The sequence below is a fragment of the Cygnus olor genome, chromosome 2 (assembly GCF_009769625.2).
Source record: "Cygnus olor isolate bCygOlo1 chromosome 2, bCygOlo1.pri.v2, whole genome shotgun sequence".
NCBI lineage: Eukaryota > Metazoa > Chordata > Aves > Anseriformes > Anatidae > Cygnus > Cygnus olor.
The window spans coordinates 29,147,135-29,174,280 of NC_049170.1; the positions used below are offsets into that span (position 1 = coordinate 29,147,135).

At 36.6% G+C, this 27,146-nt stretch overlaps 1 protein-coding gene across 1 annotated transcript in view; it reads right to left on the reverse strand.

Moving 5' to 3' along the window:
- Positions 1 to 27,146, reverse strand: part of THSD7A (thrombospondin type 1 domain containing 7A) — a 205,442-nt gene that overhangs the window by 36,501 nt on the left and 141,795 nt on the right. Inside the window, 4 exon segments of the mRNA XM_040550373.1 lie at positions 8,598 to 8,861; positions 12,294 to 12,488; positions 21,918 to 22,021; positions 23,886 to 24,018. Of these exon segments, the coding sequence (XP_040406307.1) occupies positions 8,598 to 8,861; positions 12,294 to 12,488; positions 21,918 to 22,021; positions 23,886 to 24,018 (696 nt within the window).

Below are 27,146 nucleotides of genomic sequence, written 5' to 3' on the forward strand. Positions count from 1 at the left end.
TATCTGACATTAAAAAGTTTTTGGCATATTAATTTCTTGGCATCTTTTCTTCCTCTCAGGCACCTCGCTATTTCAACTTCACTCAAAAGTCTATTTAGCATTTAGCTGTGCCACTGGACTCCCTTGGAAGCTAGGCAGAAGCAGACTTCAAATTGCTTGCAGATATTTCCCTAGCCAAGAAAGATATCTGGATTTTAAAAGTTACTTGTTGCAAATGACAGATCCTATTCCATTTACTACTCTTCTAATGCCACTATTGAGAAACTGCTTCAGAGAAGCATTTCATCACCTCAGATGCCTTTCTGTGCATCTGATATCAACATATCTTAAAATTTCAGGATGATTAAGGATTATAATCTCCAGAAATTCATAGCAATCACCCTGAGAATCAAAGAAAGCAGATGTTCAGGAACTTTGAAAAAAAATATGCTGTTTTGTTGTTGTTCTGTTTTTATTATATTTCAGGTACTTTCATATTTGTAAAGTTTGCCTATGCTGTAAACATTTTAGCAAGTGAGAAGAGGGCATACTGTGATACAGGACAAATACACTGAAAACACAGAAACATAAAAAACAACGATTACATGCAAATGAGACTGGTGATGCAGTACATAGCTTCTGATGTGAAAAGGACATGAATGGGCCTTTTTTCAATTTTCAGTCTTGTTTCCACTGATTTAATCATCCTTGAAAGAGTGCCCCTTGTGCTAGACATTGTAAATGCTTATCAAAGAAACAGTTCACTAAAGCCCAGGGACGGTCAGGATGTCCGCATGGTGGAATATCACACCATTATATCACATGTACAGAGTGCGTAATACAACTGCGGCAAGTGGCATGATAGCGCATTGAGGTTTAAAGAACAAGCAAGAAATTACTGAAGCAGAAACACGATAGATGCAGAGAGAAGGAAAGAGAATGACAGCAGCGAAGTGGATGTGAAGAAAAACGGGAAAGGAAAGTAAGAAAATGAGAGAGGGACAGTGAAATAGCAAGCCAACACTGTAAGACTAAAGATAAGTTCACTGGACATCAGCGTGTCATGTTTTGCCTACTGGTTTTCCTCCTCCTGACAAAAAACACTGCACACTACCTGCAGCTCTTCCTTCTCTTCACAGCATACCAGGGTTGTTGAAGAGATGAGATCTTGGGATACTCTGGTACAGAGCCCTGTGTCAGCATGGTCCAGAAGGGTATGGGAAAGAGACGTCCATCTCCTAAGGTCTATTCTTTTTCCCACTGCAGTTATTTCTCAATTATTTCAGCTCTTATCAGCTGGACTTCACCAGGCTGTGAAATGGGCAGTTGTCTTTTGTGAATGAGATTGTGGCTGTTCCATCATTAAATATTTATTACTGAACCACGAGTTAACAAATGCCTTAAACTACTAGGTGTATCAATTGAAATCATTATTAAAAGGAAAGGTTTACTGTCCATTGCTAATTGGCTATAAAATCTGGACTCCTAGAACAAAGTCATTAACAGATGTGATGGATAATGTATAATGGAGGACTTTAATGGACTTCGTGCTTAGTCTAATGACCAAGCAGGTTAAATAGGTGGATGTAAGATTCCAGTTTTCCCCCCATAAACCACACCTGCAATGTATAAGAACAGACCCACTACTTGGGTTGAAGGGTGCAGACATAAAGAGCATCTTAATGTTTACATGAACTCTTTTGTCCTTAGGACTGACAGAGTTCTACTCCTGCTTTTATGAATAAAATGTCATGCTATGTTTCCAAGAAAAAAACACAGTCAGAGTAATGGTTATGTTCTTTAAGATATTTTTTTCAAGGAAATACAAAGTCCTAGGATCTCATCTTCCAGGATAAACAAAATAAAACAAAACAACAATTCTTTGTATTTCACTTGTAACAGAATATATATGCATTTCTTGAGACTATTCATATTTCTGCCTAGCCATGGAAAAATAGATGGGACTCCAAATTGTTTTTTTTTTTTTTTTCCAGGATTGTCCTTCAAAGGCTCAAAATCTGAGAGCAATTGTTAATACTTAACCATATTCTTCATCAGCAGTTCTGTCTCTGCTGAACCAAACACAGGTCTTTGGGTTGATGGGTGACTGCCTCATGACTGATGTGTCATTGACAGAGCAGACGTCATGGCACCATAGTGCAGAGGCCTATGCTAGTGCAGGGCAACAGGCACAAGTGTATTCCAAGAGAATACACAATAGGATGGACAAATATGGCATCTATTATAAAAAAAATAAAAAAATAAAAAAATCTTAGAAGAGATATAGGCTATGAAATAGCAAAGTATCCTAACACCACTTTGAGAACATAAGCCTATTACCATACTGTATTAGAAACTCCTATGGGAAATACATCTATTTTAGAATAAACACTCAACAGAAAATCTCAATTAAATTTTAACACTGTCATCTTTTGTTGGTAAATTTGCATAACTTTGGGTTAGAATACCGAAAGTGTAAAAGAAGATTTTTAAAAAGTCCTAATACAACTAGATACAGCAAGTTCTGTTATCTTAGACAACGCAGACACTTACAACCTATGAGAGTTTACTATTACACACATAAGCAATTAAATACAAAATTCCTCGATTCACATTGATACTCCCGTCAGCTGTTGTAAAAGTATTCACTGATACGCAGATATTCCTCTCTAATCCCCTGCACAAGCCTTGTAGCCATGGAGGGCTTTGTAGAGTCAGCACAAATCAATGCATCTCATTTAATTAATGCTAAAGGGGGAAATAATCTCACACTAATAAGGCAGCAGACAAACTATCCTGGACTGGTTGACTGTGCCTAAGGTCTTAGCAGTAAACTGACATGAATTAAGAAGGGTAATACGACCTATATAAAAACACTGCATCTGTCTGCCATGCTACTGTGTTTGCCTTTGCTGCACACACACATATATAACCACCTCCCAGCTTATGTGGGTCATGATTTACAATTGGTATGATGGAGGAAAACTAAATATTGTAAACAGTATAGTTCATAAGCATGACAGTGGTGTGCTTCTGATTTTGTTGTCATGAAAATTCCAAAATACACTTTAAAGGGACCATGCAGAGACTCTGTTTTGATTGTTTTTTTTCCACAAATACGTCAGAACAGATTGTTGGCAGATACCTGTCATTACCCACAGAGCTCCAGAATATTAGTGATGACAAGGATAAAGCTATGAAACCTGCTGCTTTTCTGATGGGAAAAATAAACAACCTTACATGTGAGTATCAAGTGAACTGTGTGTTTTTGTATTTCTCCAGTAAAATTACCTAGGTAGTAATGAAACAAAGCAGAAACCAAAGAAAGGGCAGTTCACACATCTTCCACCAAGGAAAACAGGTAAACAACAGGTCAATTAACACTTTGATCTGACACTGCCACATTTGTTGAAAAGAGTCAGCTGTTAGCTCCTGCCCACACATTGCAGAACTGATATGGCTGAAAAATAACAAAGGCAGAGTACTTTAAATGGCTGCTGAATGGTATTTATCTATTTATCAATAAATGTAGCTTAAGTTTGGAAAGAAAAAGAAAAATCAAAATATTAGGCATATATAATACTGGGAAAAAAACATAAAAACAAAATAAGAAAAAGCATCTTTTCATTCTGCAGCTGAAACTTAAGTCTATTTACAGCTGTTAGTTTAGGATTTGTTCTGAAGTACTTGTTAAGCTACTGAAATCTAAGGACCACATTCGGAAGGACTCTGCCCCCTGCCCCTCCAGTGTTCACACCTAGCAGTAACAACAGATTTAACCACATTTTGCCTTTCCTTATTTTAGAGTTATGGTCACTCCAGAGTTATTGAGAAATCTATTCATACTTGTGATTTTATAGCTACACTCAAAATTGTGAATATTATTGCATGAAACCTCTTACAAAATTAGGGGCCTTCCTTGTGTTGCGCCTTTCCTTTAGCTCCTCAGTTTCTTTGAAACTGTTAGTTACCTCTTCTCAAACATTTTGAAATTAGATGTGTCAAGCAGTAAAAAGATCTCTGAAGTATTTACTCTTCTGTTCCTGTTCACCTTTTCTTTTCTGAGGAAGTCAACTGAACTGTGATTAGAAACACACAACATTTTTCAAAACAAACAGCTTATGAATTTTTTGGCATTGCACAGCAGGTCTGTCTTCTGATTCCTCCCACTCAAAACAGCATGACTGGTAACAGAAACCTATTCATGGCTTCATAAATTTACCCGGCAGTATTTACATAAAACTTTTGACAGTCTTGCAATTTGAGTTTCTTGTGTCATTTCAGTATATCACATGACATATTCCATGATATGTTAATAACATCAGTGTGGGTATAGTTTTCCCTTCTTGTCAGATTTAGAGGATGTTGTCACAGGTGAAGAAGTACAATTACCCCCATTTCCTATCTCATAATGTCATGAGATAACAGAAGTTCAAGTAAAAGTTGGGCACTACACAAAAAACATTTCCCTTAAATAATCAGCTTGATTTCTTTTCTAGTCCAAGCTAATTTGCAAAATCATATCCCATTTGTGATTACATACTGTACTACTTGGAAAAGAAATAAAAAATTCACAAGAACTAACAGTAAAACAGATTTCTGAACAAAGCAGACAACATAGCAGACAAACCTTACTCTACCTTGTGCTAGGTATAAAATTAGTGAAAAATTCAATGCTACCATTTCCACAGGGAAATAAGCGACTATGTTAGAATTTACAAAAATAAACCAAGCACGCTTGAGTTATGAGTCCTGTCAAGTTTAGCTTGAAAAACTAAAAGCAGATTGATGGGAAGCTACAAGGCACTTTTATTTGCTAGCAGGTGGGATAACCATTGTGATACCACAGAAGTCCCTTGTTGATTTGGCATAATAAAGCTTTTACATTTGTTCTTAAAGACAAAAACATGCAGCACACTGAAACCTAGAGATGATGCCAAACTAAAGAACTGTCATATACCAAAGGCATGAAAACAGCAAGAAAAACATCATAAATACTGGCAAGATATAAAGTAAGATTTAACTGGCAAAACAGCAGCTTATACATGTTCAGAAAAATAAAACAAATCATTGGAACATAATCCATGAATACAAAGCAGATATTCAGAAAAGGCAGCAAACATACACTGAAATTAGATTAAAACATCTATATCATCTGTTCTAGCCCCTTTGTAACTGCAAAAGTATGCTAAACCTGGAAAAATGCTGAAGGCAAACAATAAATTAGATAAGCCTTAGAAATAGTCTGTAGTACTATGTGCATGTATAACACCTATCAATAATAGACTTTTGTTCTAGAAAGGCTACTGGAAAGGAAACCATAATTTTAGCGATATATTCCTTAGCATCAGTTCAATTCCTTAGCATCAGAGTCAGATTAAATATCTCATTTCCTGTACACCTGAAATCCCTGTCAAACAATTTTAGAATGCACAAGGAATGCAGGATTAGTTCAACAGCAATTCCAGGCTTCATCTGCCTATGCATTACACCATGGATAAGAGAAAGGCAGTCTCTCCCTCAAATAGAACTGATGAGAAAACACACATAGGTGCCTTGTGCTTCACTACCAAAAACATGTAATGAAGCAGGGAAAAAAAAATCAAAGAACCAGATACCTTAAGATTTTTTTAAAAGAAATAAGAATAATAAAAATACATACAAAATCACACACACACACAAAGAGGAACAAAAACCAAAGGCTTCAGGCTTTCCAATCTAGAGTAAATATAGCAATGACTCAAAAACCTTTCCAGTTTACAAAGAGTAAAAAGAGACTTCAAATCTCCAGTGAGAAAAAAAAATGGGGAAAATGGGAACTGTGAAAAAAAAAAAATCAAAGCTATTTTATGTTTGGGGAAGAGTCTCTCTGGGGTCTACTAGTGCTAATGGCATGTAAACGGTAGCCATGGGTATAGCAGGTACAATAGCAATCTTCTGTCAGTAGCTTTTCCACTGTTTCATTATTCATTGTGGTCACTGTGGTCAATGTAGGGGACATTCACTGATAAAATCCATTAGACTGGAAATTGCTAAAATGAAGAGTTATAACGGTAAACAAAAATGGTTGAGAAAAGGCTTTGTTTCCATTTTTTCTTCCTTTTTCTCTCCGATTCTTGATACGAAATAATTTTTATTTTTTATAGCTTTGGTTTAAGCTATTAGCTATCATTAAGGTTACTGAAAAACACATTGAGCTCAAATTATTCTATAATAGACATTCTAAAGACACAGGGATATTGTCAAATATGTTTATTAATCACTGCTGCAAAGAGGAATATTGCAATAAAGGCAGGATGTTGCATACTGTCCAGAAAGAAACCAAGCACATGTGGTGGGAAACCTGAGCTGTGTACCATAAAATTCTATATACCACAGTGTTTTGGTGTCTGGAATATCCAAGTCTCTCACCACCAGTCATACACATAGTGAGATATTTTACCTCTCTTTGGGTTTATGATGTTAGTGCGAAAAAGGAAGCAGACAATCACGTGGCTTCCTGTGACATTTTGTACCACTGTGGCAAGCACCTCAAGATGCACTGCCAAGGTTCGAAAGCAGAAAAGTCCACGCCTTTTCTATGCAAAGAAACAATTCCTACTTCTTTTTGCAAGTTACCTAAAGCAGCACTTTACCTACTGTGTACAGTACCTGTAATTTGCGCTTGGACAGACAACTGCTGCTTCCCTTGCATGTTTTCCCTCAGCTGTTGTCACAAAAAAATGAGAGTCCCTTCCCATTATTCAAGTCAACATCAAAAGTCTGGCATTGGGCCATCAGCCACTCTGGCTTCCCATGGACTTCTTTTCTTTTACTATTTTCTACGTTTCAGTGACCAAGGTCACTCTGGACTCAATGCTGAAAGAATATGAATTTCTCACATGGGGTCACATTTAGTTAAAGTTGAAAAGAATCAAACAAAAAAAAAATAGGAAAAATGTTCAATGTTGCATTTTATAATGGTAGCTTCTGACCAATTCAGATTGTTCCACAGATTTTTCCAGCTTTCCCTACCAGCTTCCTGAAGGCCTTTCTGATTCCCTCAGGACAACAACCAAACCCAAGCAGATCTGTGCTCACACAGCTGCTGGTCATTAGAGAGCTTTTTTTGATTTTTTTGTTTGTTTGTTTGTTTGGTACCACAAAGCTGGCAAACACTTCCTGTCAGGCCTAGAAAGCATAGCATGGTCTTTTTAGACTATACAAAAGAACAAAACAAGGCCTAATTCCCTGTGGGCCTCAACACCGAGAGCAAACAGCTGAGAACATAACTAAAGAACACTGTAAGTACTCAGAACTTAAAGACAGGTTTCCTGTTCCATGACAGTTTAAGATCTAGGTATTTTTTCAGTCATTCCAAAATATGATTTATCAAAAAAAAAAAAAAGAAAAAAGTTATCTGAAAAAATAAGCCAAATTTGACATTCAGATGTATTTAAACAAATTGTAGTTGCTTATCCTTCAGTATAAATTAACTACAACTAAAAAAAAAAATAAGAACTTGGGGTAAAAATAAACATTGGAGAAAATTATTCACAAAATTATCTTCCAGCTTTGCTTTGAGATATTAAGTCGAATGCTTGCTTTTCCATTTAATCACAAAGATGGCACAGCTTGGCTTCATGCATTCAGAGTTTCTAGTTTACCCTAGCTCTAAACAGGAATTAATAGTGATAATTAAAATCTCCTTAACTCATTCAATTCCTTTGATTAGCTATTTTAACTTCATTCAGGTAAATAAATGAAATTTCTGTTATCTTAATTTAACATATAAATTAGAATACATATACAAATTAAACTTACATTGACCTTTTAATGGCATTGAGACTAACATCCAGTTTTTCATACCAATAGCTCAGATAAATTTTTGCACTGCAAGCAGGAAAACAAACGAACACAGAAACTCCAGTGATGTAAATTAGCACACTTCTGGCACACTGAAAATCAGAAAATGCCAGTTTTGATCCTAATACTATAGATACATCTTCTTCAGGAATGCAAGTGTTCCCTCCCAGAGCAATGTGAATATAAAGAATATAAAGTCTTTAAGCAACCTACATTTACACATGACAGAATTACACAGAGAAAGTACTGTGTGCTGTTGAACTCAGGTCAACGCATATCTGTTAAGGCACTGAAGAAGAAAGGGTAGAGATAAGGCTATTTAAGGAGATTAAAGCTATCTAAAGAATCTGTGCTTATTTCACAGAAAAAAAAAAATCTTTCTTTTTAAAATAGTCCTGTGCAGTCTCTGTTTATTTTTTGAGGATCTGACTCTTCAAAGTGGTTTCATTCTCAAATTCACAGGTACAGTTTTCTGGAAAAATGACAGCATTAGCCTTTTATTTATTAAAACACCTAGTTGGTATTTTACTGTGATTTAGCTTTTAAATATTACTCTGTAGTAATCAGCAAAAATAAAGTTTTCTGTTTTGTGAGTCAGCAATAAAGTATCTTTGTAGAAGCTTACAAAATGTGTATTGTGTTTGAAGGTATCTTGGGATAAAACATAGCCTTAGCAATAAATATCAATCTGCTATTTCTACCTGTACAGATATTACGTTAAATGAAATAAAGCAGATGGATAAATTGATGACAGAAAAGAAACTTCTAAATACCGTGACTGTTGCATCGTGATGTTTCCACAAGTCGACTATTTTGATCATAGCATGCCATGGCCTGGTAACGATAGCCTTGTCCACATTCCTTAATGTCTCCTTGCATCTTCATTCCCAGTAATACTTCCACTTTACCCTCAGGTAAAATACAGTCTGACCAATTTCCCACAGGCTGAGCGCTATATTTATCACATGGACAAAACTGATTCTCAATCAGAGGATACAACTGAGAATTTTTGCATTTGTCCCTTTTCTTACTTTTTCCTAGAAAGAAGAAATAATTATTTTAGAAAGTTTGTATCAGTTTAAATCTCAAAAAAAAAAAAAAATCCATCTGTAAGTTTAAGATAAATCTTCCAAAAAAGACAAACCTAAGGCCAAAGTTTGCAAATCTACGTTCTTGAAATAAAATATGCTTTCCTAAAACTACTTACATTCATTTTTATTTATTTAGGTTAATGACTTGAATTTCTTAAGTAACGAATGTCTATAGTTTGCACAAAGGTAACTTAAGATAAAACCATATATTTATGTTTACTTTGGATGAAAGTACATGGGGTGTACAAGCACTTTGAAAGCAGTTTGAAAAAGTTTGCAAATAAAGAAATATATAATTTCCCCCTATTTCAACAGTGGTGTGCAGTCCAATAAAAAATAAATAAATCTCTGTATAAAACTTTCTCAAGTTGAAGAAAATTGCAGGAGGAAGTAACATGCATCTTTGGTACAATACTGCCTTCTTTCAAAATGTCAAAACCCTTTAAATTCACCACCTGTTATCAAATATTTTGTTAATAATTACCATTCCTCTTCACTATTAGAGAAAGTTCCTTCTGTGAATTTGTTTCTCTTCAAATACCATTTTTCTTCCCAAACTGCAGCGTACCCATCCAACTCACCTCCCAACCCCCATTAAATTTATTTTTAATTTTCTCTATGATTAAGTTTGCTCTATTTTCCTTTCTGTATATGACAGCTCATGTATATTAATGAAGAAGTCTTCACAGAAGCAGTTTTAAAAAATCCCTGCTACTCAGATGATACGATAAATTAATATTTTGCAGGATTTTCCTTGATTGTCAAACCTAAGCACTGGACACAACTTTGCAGCCCCCTTTAGTGCTTATATTTACTACTGCCTTTATTTACAATAAAAAAGATGGCACATGAAGAAATGAGTTTTCTTTTGATAATACAACTTTATACTAAAAATATCTTCCTCATCATCATCATTTTCACTATGGATGATTATGAACGCACTCCCAGTTACCTGTATGGTAGCTCATTGCAACAGAGAAAGCACCACAGCACCTATCACTGCTTTAGCAAATCTGAAGGGGTAACTTAACTCATAACAGGTAAGAATCTCACAGTATTGATAGTGTGGTAAGACAATCTATTATTTCTTGCCCTTTTTTTTTTTTTTTTTTTAAAGTGTTAGGGTTTTTTTCCCCACATGTGGAAGCAAGCCTAGCATAAAGTTCATTGGAATTATAAGACAGTCACATTTCTTAAGTATTTCTGAAGATATTAATTATTCGCTGTCTACAGGGATGAAATGGAAGATAGGGTTTTTATCCTATCATATTCTTTCTGAGACTGCCAATGGGTACCCCGTTTAGCTACCTTGCCTCTAACATAGACAATATAGACTACTTGGCAAATAGTGCTGTGACAGAGGCCAAGTCTCACTCTTGAGGTTTCAGTTAAAATTTGAAAGCACAGCCTGCTTTTTTTTTTTTCTCTTCACTTCATGCAGAAATAAAAGAGCAGATTAAAAAAAAAAAAAAAAAAAGGGTTGAAGAAAATGTTTTTCAAAGTGGAAGGGTGTCCACAACATAGAGCAAGGAAAAATTTGTGGCAAATGCTGGACATCAGTAGAAAAACTGTTTTAAGTAAAACCTCAAGGAATTTCAAGGGACAGCCCTCTCATGGACACAAAGAAACAGAGCATCACAAAACAGAGAAAGACCCTCATAAAGAAGAAGAAACTCATACACTAAAGATTATTCACAGTTTTGTCAAAAATAAGGCAGACAATTAAGCAGAGTATTGCCTCTTGCAGTGATCTGAGCTGCTGGATGATGATAACAGAACTAAGAACACAAAGAACTTTAAGGAGTAAACATTCAGACAAGGGAAGGACCATCTTAATCAGAAGTTTGACATTCAAAACTGCAGGTAAGAAGTATGAACTAGATGGGCAGAGAGAGTGTGGATTGAGAAGAGGCTGTATGGCCAGTCTAGTTGGAAGCCAGTACCAGCAGTGTACCCTTGGGTGCAATGCTGGCTATTTAACATCTTCCATAATGATCTGGGTGATAGAGTAGAGTGCACTCTCAGTAGGTTTGTAGAGGACACAAAAATGGGGAGAGTGGCTGATATGCCTGAAGTCCATACTTCCATCCAGAGGGACCTTGACAGGATGGAGAAGTGGGCCGACAGGAACCTCATGAAGTTCAACCAGGAGAAGTGCAAAGTCCTGCACCTGTGGAGGAATGACCCTGTGCACCAGGACGTGCTGGAGGCCACCTCAGCTGGAAAGCAGCTCTGCAGAAAAGGACCTAGGAGTCCTGGTGGACACTAAGTGGAACATGAGTCAGCAGTGTGCCCTTGCCACTGAGAAGGCTAACAGTATTATTGGCTGCATTAGGCAGCACTGCCAGCAGGTCAAGAGAGGTGATCTTTCTCCTCCACTCAGTATTGCTGAGGCTGCACCTGGAAGACTGGAATCCAGTTTGGGGCTCCTCACTACAAGGCGCCATGGACTTGCTGGAAAAAGTCCAGCAGAGGGCTACCAAGATGATCCAGGGACTGGAGCACCTCTGCTATGAGGAGAGGCTGAGAGGGCTGGGACTGTTCATCCTGGAGAAGAGGAGTCTCAGGGGGAATCTTATCAATGTTTGTAAATACCTGAAGGGCAGGTGCAAAGAGGACGGACCCAGGCTCTTTTCAGTGGTGCCCATTGCCAGGACAAGAGGCAACAGGCACAAAGTGGAAAGCAGGAGGTTATGTTTAAACATCAGGAAGCACTTGTTTACTATGCGGGTGCTCAGTAAACCCATTTACAAAGTGTTTACAGAGCACAGGCACAGGTTGCCCAGAGAGGCTGTGGAGATTCTGTGATCCTGTGAACCTTCTTTTACCTCTTTGTGCAGAGGATGCAGAATCAGGATGTTGAATAAGCAAGTTATGAAAACCGTTTAAATACCAAACAAGTATGGCCCTTTTGCTGTAAAGACAATGGAATGCTCAACAAAATGCAGGTAAAGAATTTTTTTTTTTATTATTTCCTCAGACTCTGAATCAGATTGTTGGTTTATTATGCCGCTTGAAGTTTTCCACCTCCCCACAACTACAGATAATGCTGACTTATCTGTCAGAAAGAGAAATGGTCTGCTTTACTCTTTACTATCTATACACCATAGAGCAGAAACACCAGCTTCCTTTGTTATCCTTACTTCTCTCTAGCCACTTCACTATGATCAAGCGTTTGATACATAAAGCAGGAGTTCTCTGTTTTGTTGTTGTTGTTCCACCAACTATATAGAGCATGACAGTAAGAATGGGTCTGCTTTCTGTTCCAATGACAAATGTTGCTTGCTTGTCATAAGGGAGCCTCAGAACAACTAAGGCTTTAATCAAAACAGTAGCAACGATTAATAAAAGATGCATTGTTTTTCTTGTTACTCTTACCAACAAGAGTGCGTTTTCTTGTTCTGACTCCTCCACAGTCCCCATTGCAGGAAGAAAACTTTGACCAGTTTGTAAACTGACAATCATCTTGGCAAGGAATCTGGCACATCTGTGTTAAGGATGGTAAGGGGCCAGCATATTTAAGGCACTCACTGATGTCAGCCTGTCCTCCATCTTGTCTGCGACAAGTAATTGCTAGAAGGAAAAAAGGATGGGGTTTAATTCATCAGTTTTTCATGGATGTCTCTAATTTAGTAAGTCTACAACATACTACCACAAACTCACATTGAAAGCCCATAATAGCTATATGACAGCCTAGTATTTTAAATCAGTTATATCTTGAATTAATACAATTGATATTTCTGACTTTTTTTGAGATTTTCTTTAAATTACTATTTCTCTATCAGTATTTACCAGGAAAAAAAAATATAGACAACTCTAAATATTATAAAGATTGCACCATGTTATCCATACTGTTGTACTGCTTTTCACATTATCATTTTTCCTACAGAGACAGGCTAATACTCAGGCATTTAAAAACTTAAAATGACACTTTAAGTAGCTGAGTAGTGCATAAGATACAAAATTGTATCAATAGCATATATTTTAGAAAAGGGACAGACATAAAATTTAGAAATATATTCTAAATACTGCTTAGCCACTTGCAGCAGTATTGCTGCTTAATGTTCTTCAGAAGGTTTTGTTCTTGTAAAAAAGTTGAACGACTAACCATGTTTGCTGTGGGTGGGGTACCAACATGTAGGGGCACAAATTTTTATAGGACAGCCACATCCTGAACAAAACCTTCTTAAAAGAAAAATAATTTTCTTTAAAAAACCAGAGGTGGCACAAAAGAAAGTATTTGGAATATAAGGATTTACAAATAGGGCTGTTCTGTTAATATAGGCTTTAACAATGTTCTATTACTGTTCTTCGTGGATTTTTTTTAACATGGTTGCTTATCTATTATTCTAACCTAAGCCTCAGTAAATCTCATTTTATTTCCTAGCCCCCAAAACCATAAAAGTTATTATGCAGTAACTAGATTGGAAAGTTCTAGTTGTTTGTTTACACAATAGAATCATATTTATGCTTCTTGGCATCTGACAGCACGCAGTATATGCAGTATCTCATAATGACTGTGAAAGTAATTTGGATCACCAATTGTTGCAGCAACATTACATCCAAACACAATATATCATTCTCTATACATATGACAGAATATCATGTTTTATATTACACACTGCTCCATAATTTAAACATAGTACTTCAATTGTACTGACAATAATTGTTTTATTGATATGCGAATTGGAAAAAAATGTAAATTTTACCATCCAAACTATTATGGTATAATCAAGTTCAACTGTTGGAGAAAAAAACATGTTTGAATGCAAAGTTTCAAAATAAAACAGAAAATAAAACAGAAAATGAGCTATACATTATTTTTTCCTTCCAGAGGAAGGAGGAATACTTGATGAGATGTATGTATTTTTTTATGATTGTTTCAAGGCAATTGGAAGTCTTTCGTGACCTGTGTAAAAACCTTTTTTTCTTTCCTGATAAAGCTTTTTTTCTTCTGATAGTTCTAAATTTCTACTTCATGATGACTGTAGGAAGTTGAACTTGATGACCCAAATGGTCTGTTTCAAACCTATGTGCCTAGTAAAACATACCTAAAGGCCCTAAGTGAATTGTTTTTTCCACATGTCTGCGGTAAAACACCGTGAAAGAGGGGGGAGGGTTGTTCTTCTAGAGATACTAAGCAAACAACTTGCCTGATCCTTGACTGCCCTTTGGTGTAGGGCTGCCAGCACTGTTTGTAATAGGCTCAGTACTGCATTAAGTTGCGCTTACTGGGGGATCGACCAGCTGTACATTGTCTAATACAATTACTCTGTCAAATCCTATTATTATTGGTGGATGTTATACAAAGAACCCCCCTTCCCCCTCCTTTTTTTTTTCTTCCAGATATAACGATTCAATGAGCAAAACCAAATATCTTAAATTTTAAAATCCATATAACAACAATTTTAATGATGTGTGTGAGCCGTACCTCCTGTAGGATTTCTGTAGTTATCCAAATATTACAAAAAAGCACAAGTCAAACCAGCACCTTCTAATACAGACCTGGATTATGGTTTGGGATTCTTGCGAGATACTCTTTTCAGCTAATAACATACATAAGATACCCCAGGGGAAAAACATAGTTCAGACAAGTTCTACTACGTGGAAATTTCCAGAGGTCAAACCTAAATCCTCTGTCTTGAATTCAACTTTGGCATGTGCATTCATCAGCAAAACTAACTGCATTATCTTCACTACATTCTCAGGGAGATACAGGACACCATTTTTAGCAATGAAAACTGTATCTAGCAAAGGGCTAAAAGATTGTCCACTGATTAACCCAATAACTTTTAATAACCAACCTCAAAAGTTTAACACCCATTCTAGATACCGCCTCTCCATCTAATCCTTTGAGAGGCCATAAACACTGTCCATTGAAGAACATTCTTTCTAGCTAAATTGAGTTTTTCTAAAGCCAATATTCATTCTATCTTCCTTGGTCATTAAACACTCTGAAGACAGATATTCACTGTGCCATAATTTTTTTCAGAATCATATTAGTACACCAAATTTACATCAAGCAGACCCAGGTGAGAAGTTCTTCTGGGGTTTAACCTTTTTTTTTTTTTTTTTTTCCTGATTAACTGTCAGTTGAACTGTAGCAATCAAAGCAGGAAAACTTCATTCTTGAGACCAAAATATTTCACCTTAATAACAAGACAAATTAGAAGACAGCTTGGCATACCAAATCAATTCCCAAATCTTAATTTTCAGAGTGACTGTCCATAATTATTCATACTATTTCTATTTGACAGGACCTGGATCCATTTTACTGTTGTTCCACAGATTAGGGTATACATTTGAAAGGTTAATACTCCTTTGACTGTTAGAACAGTGGCTATTTTTTCATTACTTAAAGTCAAGATTTTGACCAATGCATACATAACATTAACACATTATTTTGGCTAAATGTCTTGCCTGACATCAGCAATGCCCTTACTTTTAATGGAGATGTTAAGAGTACATTTTTCACACACAGCCTAATATGGGCAAATTCAGCCCCTGCATCTGTGATCAAATGCAATTCTGTAATTATATTCAGTAAATGTCACTGAGATCAATGGTTAACTTAGTATACGAAGCAATGTCTTCAACTACTATAAAGCCATGCAGTGCCAGACTAATTATTTTGCCTATACAACCATGTCACATTTATTACAGACATTAGCAGTAAATGGAAAGAGTGCAGTTCTTCTATTACTGAATTAAGCACAAGTAATTGTTAAGTGAAAACATAAAACAGGAGTATGGCTAACAGAAAAATCAAATTTAACAAGAAAACTATTCACTTAGGAAATTGTTTTGGTATTTAACAATTATTATCTCCCAGAAGAAAGGTGTGAAATAAACAGCAGTCTAAATTTTCTAGACATGGGACTTTGATGTAATTAAAATTTTATCTGATAGCATTGTTTCCGCTAAGTCACAGGGGACTAGAGGCTAATACATTTGTTGGTGGCATAATGAAACACTAAGACTGTATTTTAACAAGTCTTGTTATGCACAAGTTTATATAAAGATCTTGCCAACACTGTTCCCATCATTAATGTACTTCACCGAGATTCCACTGAGATGCAAGATTCGGTTACCCCACAGACACCTAAAAATAGCAGTACTTTGTGAATGAAAGTGCCCTAATGTCCTTTGTTTTACAACACATTTGTGCTATTTTTTCATTTGTTAAATATTTCAATTGTGAAATCATTGCTTCATTTCTAGAAAAGCAAAAATTATTCCAGCACACATTTATTTTTCTTACACTTACTATCAGTATTGCCTAGGGTATAACTTCATCAACGTTTACCAGCTTTTTCTGACTAGACACTGCATGATAAAATAATTCTATCATGAAGTATCTTAAGCAGGAGCACGTGCCAATAATGGGATAACGTAAGCCTAAGAGTTCTTTATGTGACAAAAAGAGTAACAACGTGTTACTGCTGAAAAGAGTTGTCTGAAGATTTTGGCTCTTGCTTTAGCAATAAAAATAAATAAATAAATAAATCATGTAAATAATGCTTTGGAGCACTACTGTCCAAATTTTTCAGTAAAAAACCTGAAGCTGCCTGTTGTCATCTGCAGTGAATTTTTAGTCATACGAACCAGAGAAAAGGGAACTCTCATCTGTTAAATCTCGATGGTGTTAAAATGGTAGTTTATAGCTCCATCAAGGAGCAGCAGTCCTTTGTCATTTTGTCTCCTTTATTGTGCTTTTGATGAGGGCATGCAAGTGTAACAAAAGCAAATCCCCCCTCTAGGTAAGCAATGTCCAGAGAGATAGGCTACAGTCCCTACTTAGCTGCAATGAGAGGAAAGTGCTTCTGACCACCAGCTCTACCTCTGAGCCTCCTCACAGCTCAAACAAGCCTGCAAGGCACCTTGTGTGCTCACGGCAATCCTAGGAAGCTTCCTCCAATTCCCCTGCTTCACAGTCTTTCAAATAACTCCAGACACATCCTGTGAACGAAGCATGGTGAGACCTCAGGATCAGACCTTTAATAATGGCCAATTCCCAGTGACAGCAAGTACAGCTATTCAGAGATATTTTGTCTGACAGCAAGGTTACATAAGCTTCTGCTTAAATTTTATAAATAACCTTCCTCTTGCTGTTATAGAATCTGCTGACAGATTTCACAATATTCATCCCATTCCTCTTACAAAACTCTGAGGAAGATTTATGGTGGCAAGGACTGCAGGCTGCACATCCTTTTGCAAATCTCTTTTCAGTCACTGGGGTAGCCCTTCCCTGTGCATCCATCCATATACATCATGATGTGATTAGGCTATTGTGGTTTGGGCACTCTAGCTTTTTATCTGCTATACGTCCTCTTCACTAGCACTGGGATGTGATCCGACAAACCCTACTTAAATCCGCAGAGGCTACTGGCAAGACAACCTCTTTTAGAAAGCAAGTTTCCTAGACTTTCCTGTACAATTCAAAAGGGATTTGAACTGGATTTCGAAGTTCCTTCAGACTTTACTGGAGCTGAGGGTTACTGACATAGATGTTTAAGATGTGAACATAACATCATGTATAACTGCTTGAGCTGAAGCTGTTCACAATTTCAAACTATACATTAATCTATCTCACAGGTCTCTCTGCTTTGAAGTTATCTATGTGCTAGATAAATGTTGGCAGTAAGAATTACAAAGCAGTCTCTCTTAGCACACTAGCTGGAGCAGGTTCCTCTCCTGGTCCACAGTGAGTTTTATAGCCCACATCACCATCAAATACTAGAAGCTCAGTTTTACCAAGCATTTGCTCTCTTGTTCCAGATTCTGTATTTTGTATTTGCCAACATACCATGTTTCTCCCTCCCGGGTTGCAGGTGACTCATCAAGACATCTGGTCAATTTACGCTTGTTAACTGAGTAACAGTTTACAATAATAAACACAACCATAAATGCTGTTGCAGTAAAACACGGTTTCTCTCTCTACTTCTTGTTGTTTTCTGATAGGGTCAAGCGGACATTTCAAACTCCTTGCTGATGCACTCATAAGACCCTTTCATGAGGGTTTGGAATAAGAGCAAGTTAGAAGTCTTAAGTTACTGCAATTACAGAATAATTCTTGCTCTACTTATCCACTGTTAAAATGCATTTTACCAGTGATAAGACTGCAAATTTTCATTCATTATAGAAACTCAGCACAATTATCATAACTATCTGCATTGTTCAAATAAGTTAATGACTACAACAATGAATTTGCTTCTCAAGTATTAAATGCAATGTTACAATGCTTGGGTTTAGCTATAAATAGTTTCCCATCATTTGAATGAATAATTAACAAACTTTTTTCTTAAAAAAAATTCTAAATAAAATCTGTTCATATAACAAAAAGCAAAACCACCAAACCTCTTCCTTCTCTTTCCTCTGCATTGACCCAAGTTCTAATTTTCTGACATGTTCATTTAAACTGACATGGTTTGTAATAAAACCGCCATTACACAAGGCAGCTAGAAACAGAGCTGTCTTTAACGATGAATTACAATTCTAAATTTTATGATTCACCCAAGTTTCTCTTCTGTTGAGGAAGACCAATGTGGCAAAAAAAGCTGAAGAATGGAAATGTGAATAGTAAAGCTGTTGTATGTTGTATGTGCAAGGCATGCACATGCTCTATCTTTATTCAGACATTCTTAAGATCAGTCATCTAACCAGTAATTTTAAATGATTTCTAACTTCTAGTTTTTCCTTCAGATGTACAGACTATTTTGTTGAAAATAAACTGCAAATGAGTGCATAGTCAGATGTGCCTATTCCCTGGTATACCTTCCTACTCTTTCTTATTTAACACATTTGCTGTTACTGTCTGTTACAGCGTTCTTGTGTAGGCAATCACATCAGAAACAGGATAAACTAATAGCATTGGCAACATCTCAGACTGAAAAAGAACAGAACTATTGTCACATATAAGAATGAAATTACTGCTCTATTGAGTATCAACAAAAAATGAAATGACAATCCACTGGAAACCAAAGGACTGACTTCTACAATAATTTTGTTTCACTTCATCTTCAAAAGTAAGTTAATAGAAACAGATGAATGTGTGATTTCTACATTCATGAGCACCAGAAATTTCAAACTCCTTTTCCATTGATTTTTTTTTGCTGTTTACATATACATTCATAAAATTGTAAACATTTGTAGAGAAATCAGCAACAAATGCTTAAATATAGAATTCAAAATATCTGTATTCACTATCACATTATAAATGCAGTATCAAAATATTATACCAAACAGATTTCATATTTCATTGTTTACCATTTCCTGATTTTGGGGTAGTTAAAAGGACTTGCACAGTAGTAGTTTTGTCTTTTTCTGTATCTATATCACAAAATAATCTTTAAATGAATGATGTATAGTACAGAACTTTTAAGAATATACTATCACGCAAAGTTTCCCACAGTCTGTAGAAACTTTATTTTTGAGAAGCTAAGTATTCAGGAGGTAGCTAAGAATCAGCAGGGAGAACGGACAAAACCTCTTCAAGAATCTTCCTTCAAAAACTCATGAAATCTTTCTAATACTGCTGAAGGCAGAACCTAATCATCCAGAAGCTTGCATTCAGGTCAGCCTCCACTCACAGAGCACCCTGCACGAAATCAACTCTTGTAATGGGGACCAGAGTAACGTGCACCACTAAAATTTCACACATGGCTATTTTCATAGCAGAAATTAGAAAGTAAGAAGGGAGAGGAAGTAAATTAATACCTTGTGTAGGAGAAAACCTATACAAAACTATCAAAACATACAATCAGTAATTCCAAAATCATGTATTGCTTAGTATATGTGTAATACACATGATTGAAGTTGGAGCTTAAAAAAACAACGACAAAAACCACAACCAATCAACACACAAAAAACCCTGAAACTCTCATGACATGGAATAATAAAATACAATTTGCATGCACAATAATTGGCTATCCTTTATTAATGAGTTTGAGGCCAAGTCATTAGAATGAGGCACTGCAACACATCTATAGAAAATAACATTTTGTACTGAACTCCTACCGTCAAAGACAGAAATCTTATTTTCTCAGTGTTATATGAATGTATCCTTCAGAGCTGCTAGAAATAGATTGCATTAGTGATAGACCTCTGAAAGAATTACCACAGTCAAAAGTCTTTTATATTAGCAGGCAATACCTTCAGGTTTCATTTCGTGGTAAGTCCTAAATTGATCTCCTGTAACACCTTCTGTGTAAATGGTAGAAGTTACTAGCTTAAGATTTACTCTGACTTTTTAAAGTATACCATAACCTCATTTAATACTGCAAGGAAATTAATGACCATAACATTTCATTTCTGCAGTTAGCAGTGTCCTTGATCAGGAATTCTACAATCTGCTGAGACAATATTGTTTTAACAGAGAGAAGTTTGCACTCAGCAAAGGAAGAAGAAAAAGACCTTCCTGAAATTCAGGGTTGACTAGTAGTTCAAAGCAATTCAATTACTGTAACACAGTAAGTAGGAACTGTAATTATTTTCATACTGAGTTTATTTAATGCACCTATAAACATCTCCTTACTATAAACAGTCACACATACACAATTCTATTAAATCTACAAAATTCTCTGTGAAAACAAGTGACAGTAAAGCTGTATGTGGCTGTTAAAATTATTTTCTATTAAATGCAAATAGTGGAAAAACATTTGGGTCACTGGCCTTGGAAGGTCGGTGGTTTTGAAGTCAAACTGGCAGCTGTTTAAGAGAGCTACCCATCAGTGGTTAATTCCTGGGCCAATTCTGTTTAGCGTCTTTAACAACCTGCACAGAAAGTGCCCTCAGCAAGTTTGAGGACAACACCAGTTTGAGAGGAGCAGTCAGTACCTACCTGGAAAGTCTGGCTGCCATTCAGAGGACCTTGACAGCCTGGAGAAATGGGCTGGCAGAAACCTCATGAACTTTAGCAGTGTAAATGCAAAGTCCTGCACCTCTTGTGCTCCCATTACTCTCTACAGCTACCTTCTTTATACGTGACCGAAGGGTATAAAGAAGAGAGAGCCAGAGTCTTCTCAGAAGTATATAGTGAAAGAATAAGGGGCCACAGACATAAATTGCAGCAAGGGAAATTTCAAAACATGTATTAGGGAAAACATTTTCAGCACAAGAGCAGACAAGCAGAGCAAGTGCCCAGAGAGGCTGTGTGATCTCCATCCTTGGAGATGCTGAGAACTCATCTGGATACATCCCTGAGCAACCTTCTCCAGGCTGGGTGGGATCTAAGTTTAAAACTAGCCCTGCTATGAGTGGAGGGTTGGACAACAGGACCTCCACAGCCTTCCTCCAGCCCAAAATTATTGTAGGGTTCTCCAATCCTAATTCTTTGAACAATCCTTACACGTAACAAAAGTCTTACATTTGGTCTAATAGATATACTTATAAACATGTCCAGAGAGGTTGTGGATGCCCCATCTCTGGAGGTGTTCAAGACCAGGTTAGATGAGGCCCTGGGCAACCTGATCTATGGGTTGGTATCCCTGCCCATGGCAGGGGGTTGGAACTAGATGATCTTTGAGGTCCCTTCCAACCCAGGCCATTCTATGATTCGATGTCTTCACAACCTTGCCACCTGAAAAACGTCATGTTTTAACAGGTGAAATTGCTCCATTTTTTTTCCACAAAAAGAAGACTATAAAGTGACCTATCGCCTTTTTTTTTAATTTTATTTATTTATTTATTTATTATTTCTCTTCAGAGAAAACTTTCCAGAAATGTGCTTCAGGTAAGGATGGTGAAGTAAACCCAACAAATAATACCCTGAATTAGTCACTGATGCAGTATCAGTACTTAAAAATAAATTAAAGTTGATATATGAATAAAGCATTTGCCAAATACCAGTTAGGATGCACTCTACTATACTAGCATTCAGTATTTTCCTCTGCTGATTCCCAGAAATTTAAGTAAAATTAATGCTAAATTACAATGACTGAATTTTAGGCAGTTCCCACACCAGTACAGCCATAGACATCTGCGGAATAAACAACAGGTTCTAACCTCTTGCTTGTAGCCCAGGTCCACAAGTCTCATGTGCTCCTGGACTGTCTTGGCGCACATACCATGGTACTAGCTGGCACCTGCGCCACTTATGGGTCTTCCACCTGAAACGAGGATGAAATAATCAAGTAGAAACAATTCATCTAAATTTGTAGCAATAAAATCACAAAGAATAAATTCCTTTGCCAAGCTGCTTCTTCCAAACAATATACCAAAAAGGTGAAATCAGGAGCAAAAAATTACCACAGACACAGCAAAGCACTGGGACAGTGAGTTTAAATGACTGCAACGGTGCCTCAGGAGATCCCAGAGCACTTAGGTCTAGGGTAGCCAAGTGGCAGCACCTTAGAAATGTGGAGCCAACCAAGAGATCCAATGCAGTGTATGGGCCCAGATCATATCAAAATAAAACAGTCAAGAAGAAGTTGAAAAAAGCTTTGATAAAAAAAATGAAATATTGTGCTGCCTATATTATTAATCTGTAATTTAAACTGCTAAGAAACTTCTACAAAATTCTATTCTGGTTTTGCACAATACTCTAGGCCTTTAAATGTAACTAATCCAGGGAAGTCCAGTTAGTGTCGCAGTTCCAAAATAATACAGAGTGTTTTGAATTACGCAGAGTGAGGGCAAAAAAACCCTAAATCCACTGCTCAGATCATCTTCTGCTCTTTTGTATAAAGTGATCAAATCACTTACCTCAAGTTTCATTGTAACCTGCCTCTGCTGGCTAATATATGAACTAATTCATGAGCAAATCTGAGTGCATGAGTCCACCTGTCACAGCATGTGTACAGGTCAGAAAGATACTAAAGGAAATATGCAGAAAATGTGTTCAGTATCAGTTCATGTCATGAAAATCAAATCACCTCATTTATCACTCACTAGCAACTCTAGTTGCTACTTCTACTTAGCACATCATCCTGTAGTAGCTCAGGTAAAATTTGGTACTGAAGATTCTAAACAGATGAGGAGCAGACAGTATTTTAAAGGATATAACTCTGACGCTGGTATTGACTAGAAAAAGATTTCAAATTATATTTCTCTCATGCTTGGAGTACTCACTGTGATAGCTTCCCAATGCTGTTTTGCATATTTTCATATCTTTCAGTTACGTACAGTGTTGCCTCCAAATGAATTGGCAATGATAATTCTTACCAGATGATGAAAGCAACATATTTCTTTAATCTCAATCTGTTTTGGCTAAAATAAAATTAAATTCTGTTTGTACCTCTGCAACAGAGTGTTTTCATGGAAATTAGCAAGCCTTCTTCTCTATCCACTGGAAAAAAATTGGCTTCCAATTCAAATACATAAATTATACATTAAAAATAACCCTCATATTTATTATTTTATCAAGTACATCTAAGCTTTCTCATGCCACTCAGACAGATGTTGCAAAACTGCCCCAAAAGTTTTCTTAAGCAGTTAAAGTGGTGTTCCCCACCTGCTAGAATTGTCAGCCTTCTCTGGTGAAGATCGGTCAACACTGTACGTTAGGGGATGTATCAATGGGTGGGTCATCTCTGGGTTGATGGGAACGGAAAAATGGAGGGTATGTTTCTGCACGGCAGCAGAACTGAGCTCTTCTAAATAGACTCTGCATTTCACTGGTTTAGATAATTTAAAATAGATTTTTCTTTAATCATATAGAATTTCAAAATAATTGCAAGGCAAATTTATCTTGGAAAGCAATTCTTACTAGTTGCAATGTTCCAACAAAGAAACTGTAAAAAAAAAAAAAAAAAAAAAAAAAAAACCAAGAAAACATAATTTCCCAATTCAAAGGAAAGAAAATGTTGACATGTTGGTCTTGATACACTGTGGGCACAACTGAGTGTACATATCTATTCAGAAACCTTGATTTAGCCATGCATCCTATTTTTCTTAAGTGGAATTCAACAAACTTTAGAGGTAGGTAGAGGTTGAAAAATCATGCATAAACTGCCTTTGGTTGATAAACACTACCTGTAGCTATAGCAGACAGGAGAAGCTTCACATTCTTTTTCCTCAAACAAAGTGTCTGGGCACTCACGACCACCATTAGCAGGGAGCTGGATAATGACTCGGTGACGGGACTGTTTTTTTACTACGACATCTCCTGCAAAGAGTAGAAAAACTTGTTTCTCCTGCTACTATACAGGGATGACAGTAATTAGAGAAAAAATAAGATTTAACATAAGAGGTATTTGAGTCAATCACTATAATGGTGACATGCCACTTTGTCCATATTCAGAAAATTAAGCCTAATAGATAAAACACTTTAATCTCAGCTAAAGACCTAGAAGCAGAGTGAAACAGAAAGCAACAACAATGCCGTCCAAATGAATTTATAGCCGAAGCGAACACACTGCCTAAGGGAACAAGAACAACCATCTCAGTCTGCTGCTACACATTAGTTTCAAAGCATAAATATGCTTTAATCATTGGCTTGCAAAACTAGAAACATAAATTAACAGAGAGAAATTATTACATTTCGTTATTTCTCCATTCACTAAGTGTCTCAATCAGAAAATCTAATTGCCTTTTGGTAATCTCTACAGCCAGGAATATAACAAATTTAATTTACACTCTTGGTTATCTCCAGGATGGGCTTTAATTCTGCTCCTTATACCCTTGTTTCCCAGAAGCATTACCCTACCAAGATCCACAAAATATTCCAAAAGAACATATTCTACATATAACAGTGAACTTTTATTTTCTCAGTCTAGAATTTACAGTTTATAGATTCTAATTATTATAGTCATTCATTATTAATGATAAATAGTAAATAGTTCCCATAAGAATTTTGATTTCCGCTTCCAATACCTGTGCTTCAGGCAGAATATGAAGGGAAAACCCACAAATTTGTATTAATTCCATAGGAATAGCTAATGCACAAATATTTAAGGTAAAAATCTTGGTTTTGGTGTTGTTTTATTTTATTTTACTTTATTATTATTTTTTTCAGAGAGCTGTAATGCAGACATTCGGTTGACTGGGTTGATACCAGCTTTAGTGGGTTACAACAGCAGCTGCAGCTTGTCTGAACACAGAAGCATACTGGACCATAGCCAAGCAATCATAATTAGGAGCAAGCAGTAGGAGAATCCCGGCAGTGGCTCTCCACCACCTGGCTGCTTTTTCAGAACTGAGAAAACCCTCTGCTCCTGAGTCAATCAGCTCCAGGAGAAGCCAGGGGCTGGCAAAAGGGACAAGACAGACGTGCTGCCCAAAGCTGCTGACTGGCTTGCTGACACAAATGGGTAAAGCCCATGGGAAAAAAAAAAAAAAAAAGTTTGTGCAGTAGTATGAAAACATTGTTTGACACACAGAGGAGAAGAAATGCCCATACTGGTTAACTAATACACTATTTTATAGAAGAATACATCCTAGTTTGTGGTCAATATTAATGAAAATATGTTCAACAAATCAATAACTTTCTTAAAAATGAAAAAAGGACAACATTTTTGTCCAAGATGATCTACCCCAACAAAACCATTTCAGCAAGAACCATTAATATTGATGTAAAAGAACACAGTATTTAATAATGAACAAGTATATATAATAGATTCAGTTTCAATGATCTTAATTATCTGGTGTTTTTCAAAGGTTATAAATTTAATCTTCCTAACCATTCTTTTATTTGTTAGAATGAACTAAGCTCTACTATGAATTACTGTGAAAATGACTTTATGTTTGTGTCCTTTACAAAGCACAAAGAATAGACTGTGACTGCGACATTTGAAGTACATGTATTTGATGTAACAATATCTTACATTCTGATAATATGGTAGCTGTGATTAATCATCACATCCCGCACAGGGATTAGCACCCTGTGGAACAAGGAGTATTACAGACTTTGTCCGTAATGGTAGATATTAGAAACATACCTCCTCTTAAGCTTAAAAAAGAAAAAGAGATAAGCCAGAAAGATGTATGCAATATTAAGCCAGTCATCACTTCAACTTCATGTACAATTATAATGTCATAAAAATTCAACCAATACCTGCACTGTTTTTAAGGGCTTTGCCAAGTGTATTAAAATTGCAATGCATGTTTAAATCGGACCATTAACATCAACTAAAAAACATCTTATTCTTATTAATTTTGCTTATTAAGTTTCCTTCTGTTTTCCTTGGGGTAGAAAAAAAACAGCACAGGCAAAAGTCAAAGAGTTTTGCCCGAACTATATAAATATACATATATATCTTGGGATACACAGCCTCAGGTTTTCTAATGAACAAGCAGCGTATGTACTTTTAAAGGCAAAATCTGACCATTTTATAATCTGGTAATTCAAATGCAGTTTCTACAACTGCAGAAATATCTGTTTTGGTGCTATACTAAGAGATGTACGTCTACCCTGTGACTAGTCATGATGGTGTGCTCCCCCTTCCACCCCTTCTCGCCTTTGGTCTGACTGTTGCCTTGTTCGAACACTGGCCGCTGCACCCAAGGCCTTGCTCAGGCAGATAGTGATCACAATATCGGCTCAAGATGGATGCTGAAGAAGCTGACAGACAGACGTTTTCCTCAGCAGCTGAGGGCTGATGGAACATGTGCCGAAAAAAAAAAGAACAGTAAAACTATTAGTCCATCATCTTACCCCATAAGCAGTGAGCAGGCCAAGAGCCCTTTGAGCTCTTCTGCACGGCATCTGGTTGCATGACAGGATCTCCCCTTGAGCAGGGATGCCACTCAAGTTCATGCCTGCTGCAGAGATCCCTTATTCCTTGCGAGAGATTTCTTGCCACAACAGATCCTCGGTAAGTGATTAATGGCTTGCTAAACTTTGTGAAGAGTATATCTTGGATTGATTGTGCACTTATAACCCTCAAATTTTTCAACATAAACCATTGACCAAGTCTGGGACTAGGGGCTGATTCAGACATACCTAGGCTCTTATATCTAAGGTTCAAGGAGTTTAAAAAACGAGGGGATCCACCCTGAACCTCATGACTTAATGGGAGAGTCTTCCCAACATGTCTGTCTTACCCTGTCCTCTATGCTGTAAATAGAATCATAGAATCATTAAGGTTGGAAAAGACCTCCAAGATCATCTGGTCCAGCCGTCCCCCAACCACCAATATCACCACTAAACCATGTCCCTAAGCACCATGTCCAACCTTTCCTTAAACACCCCCAAGGATGGTGACTCTATCGCCTCCCTGCACAACCCATTCTAATGACTAACCAATATTCAACAAAATAATCAACTGTACCCTGCCATCTCAAATCATGTTAAGT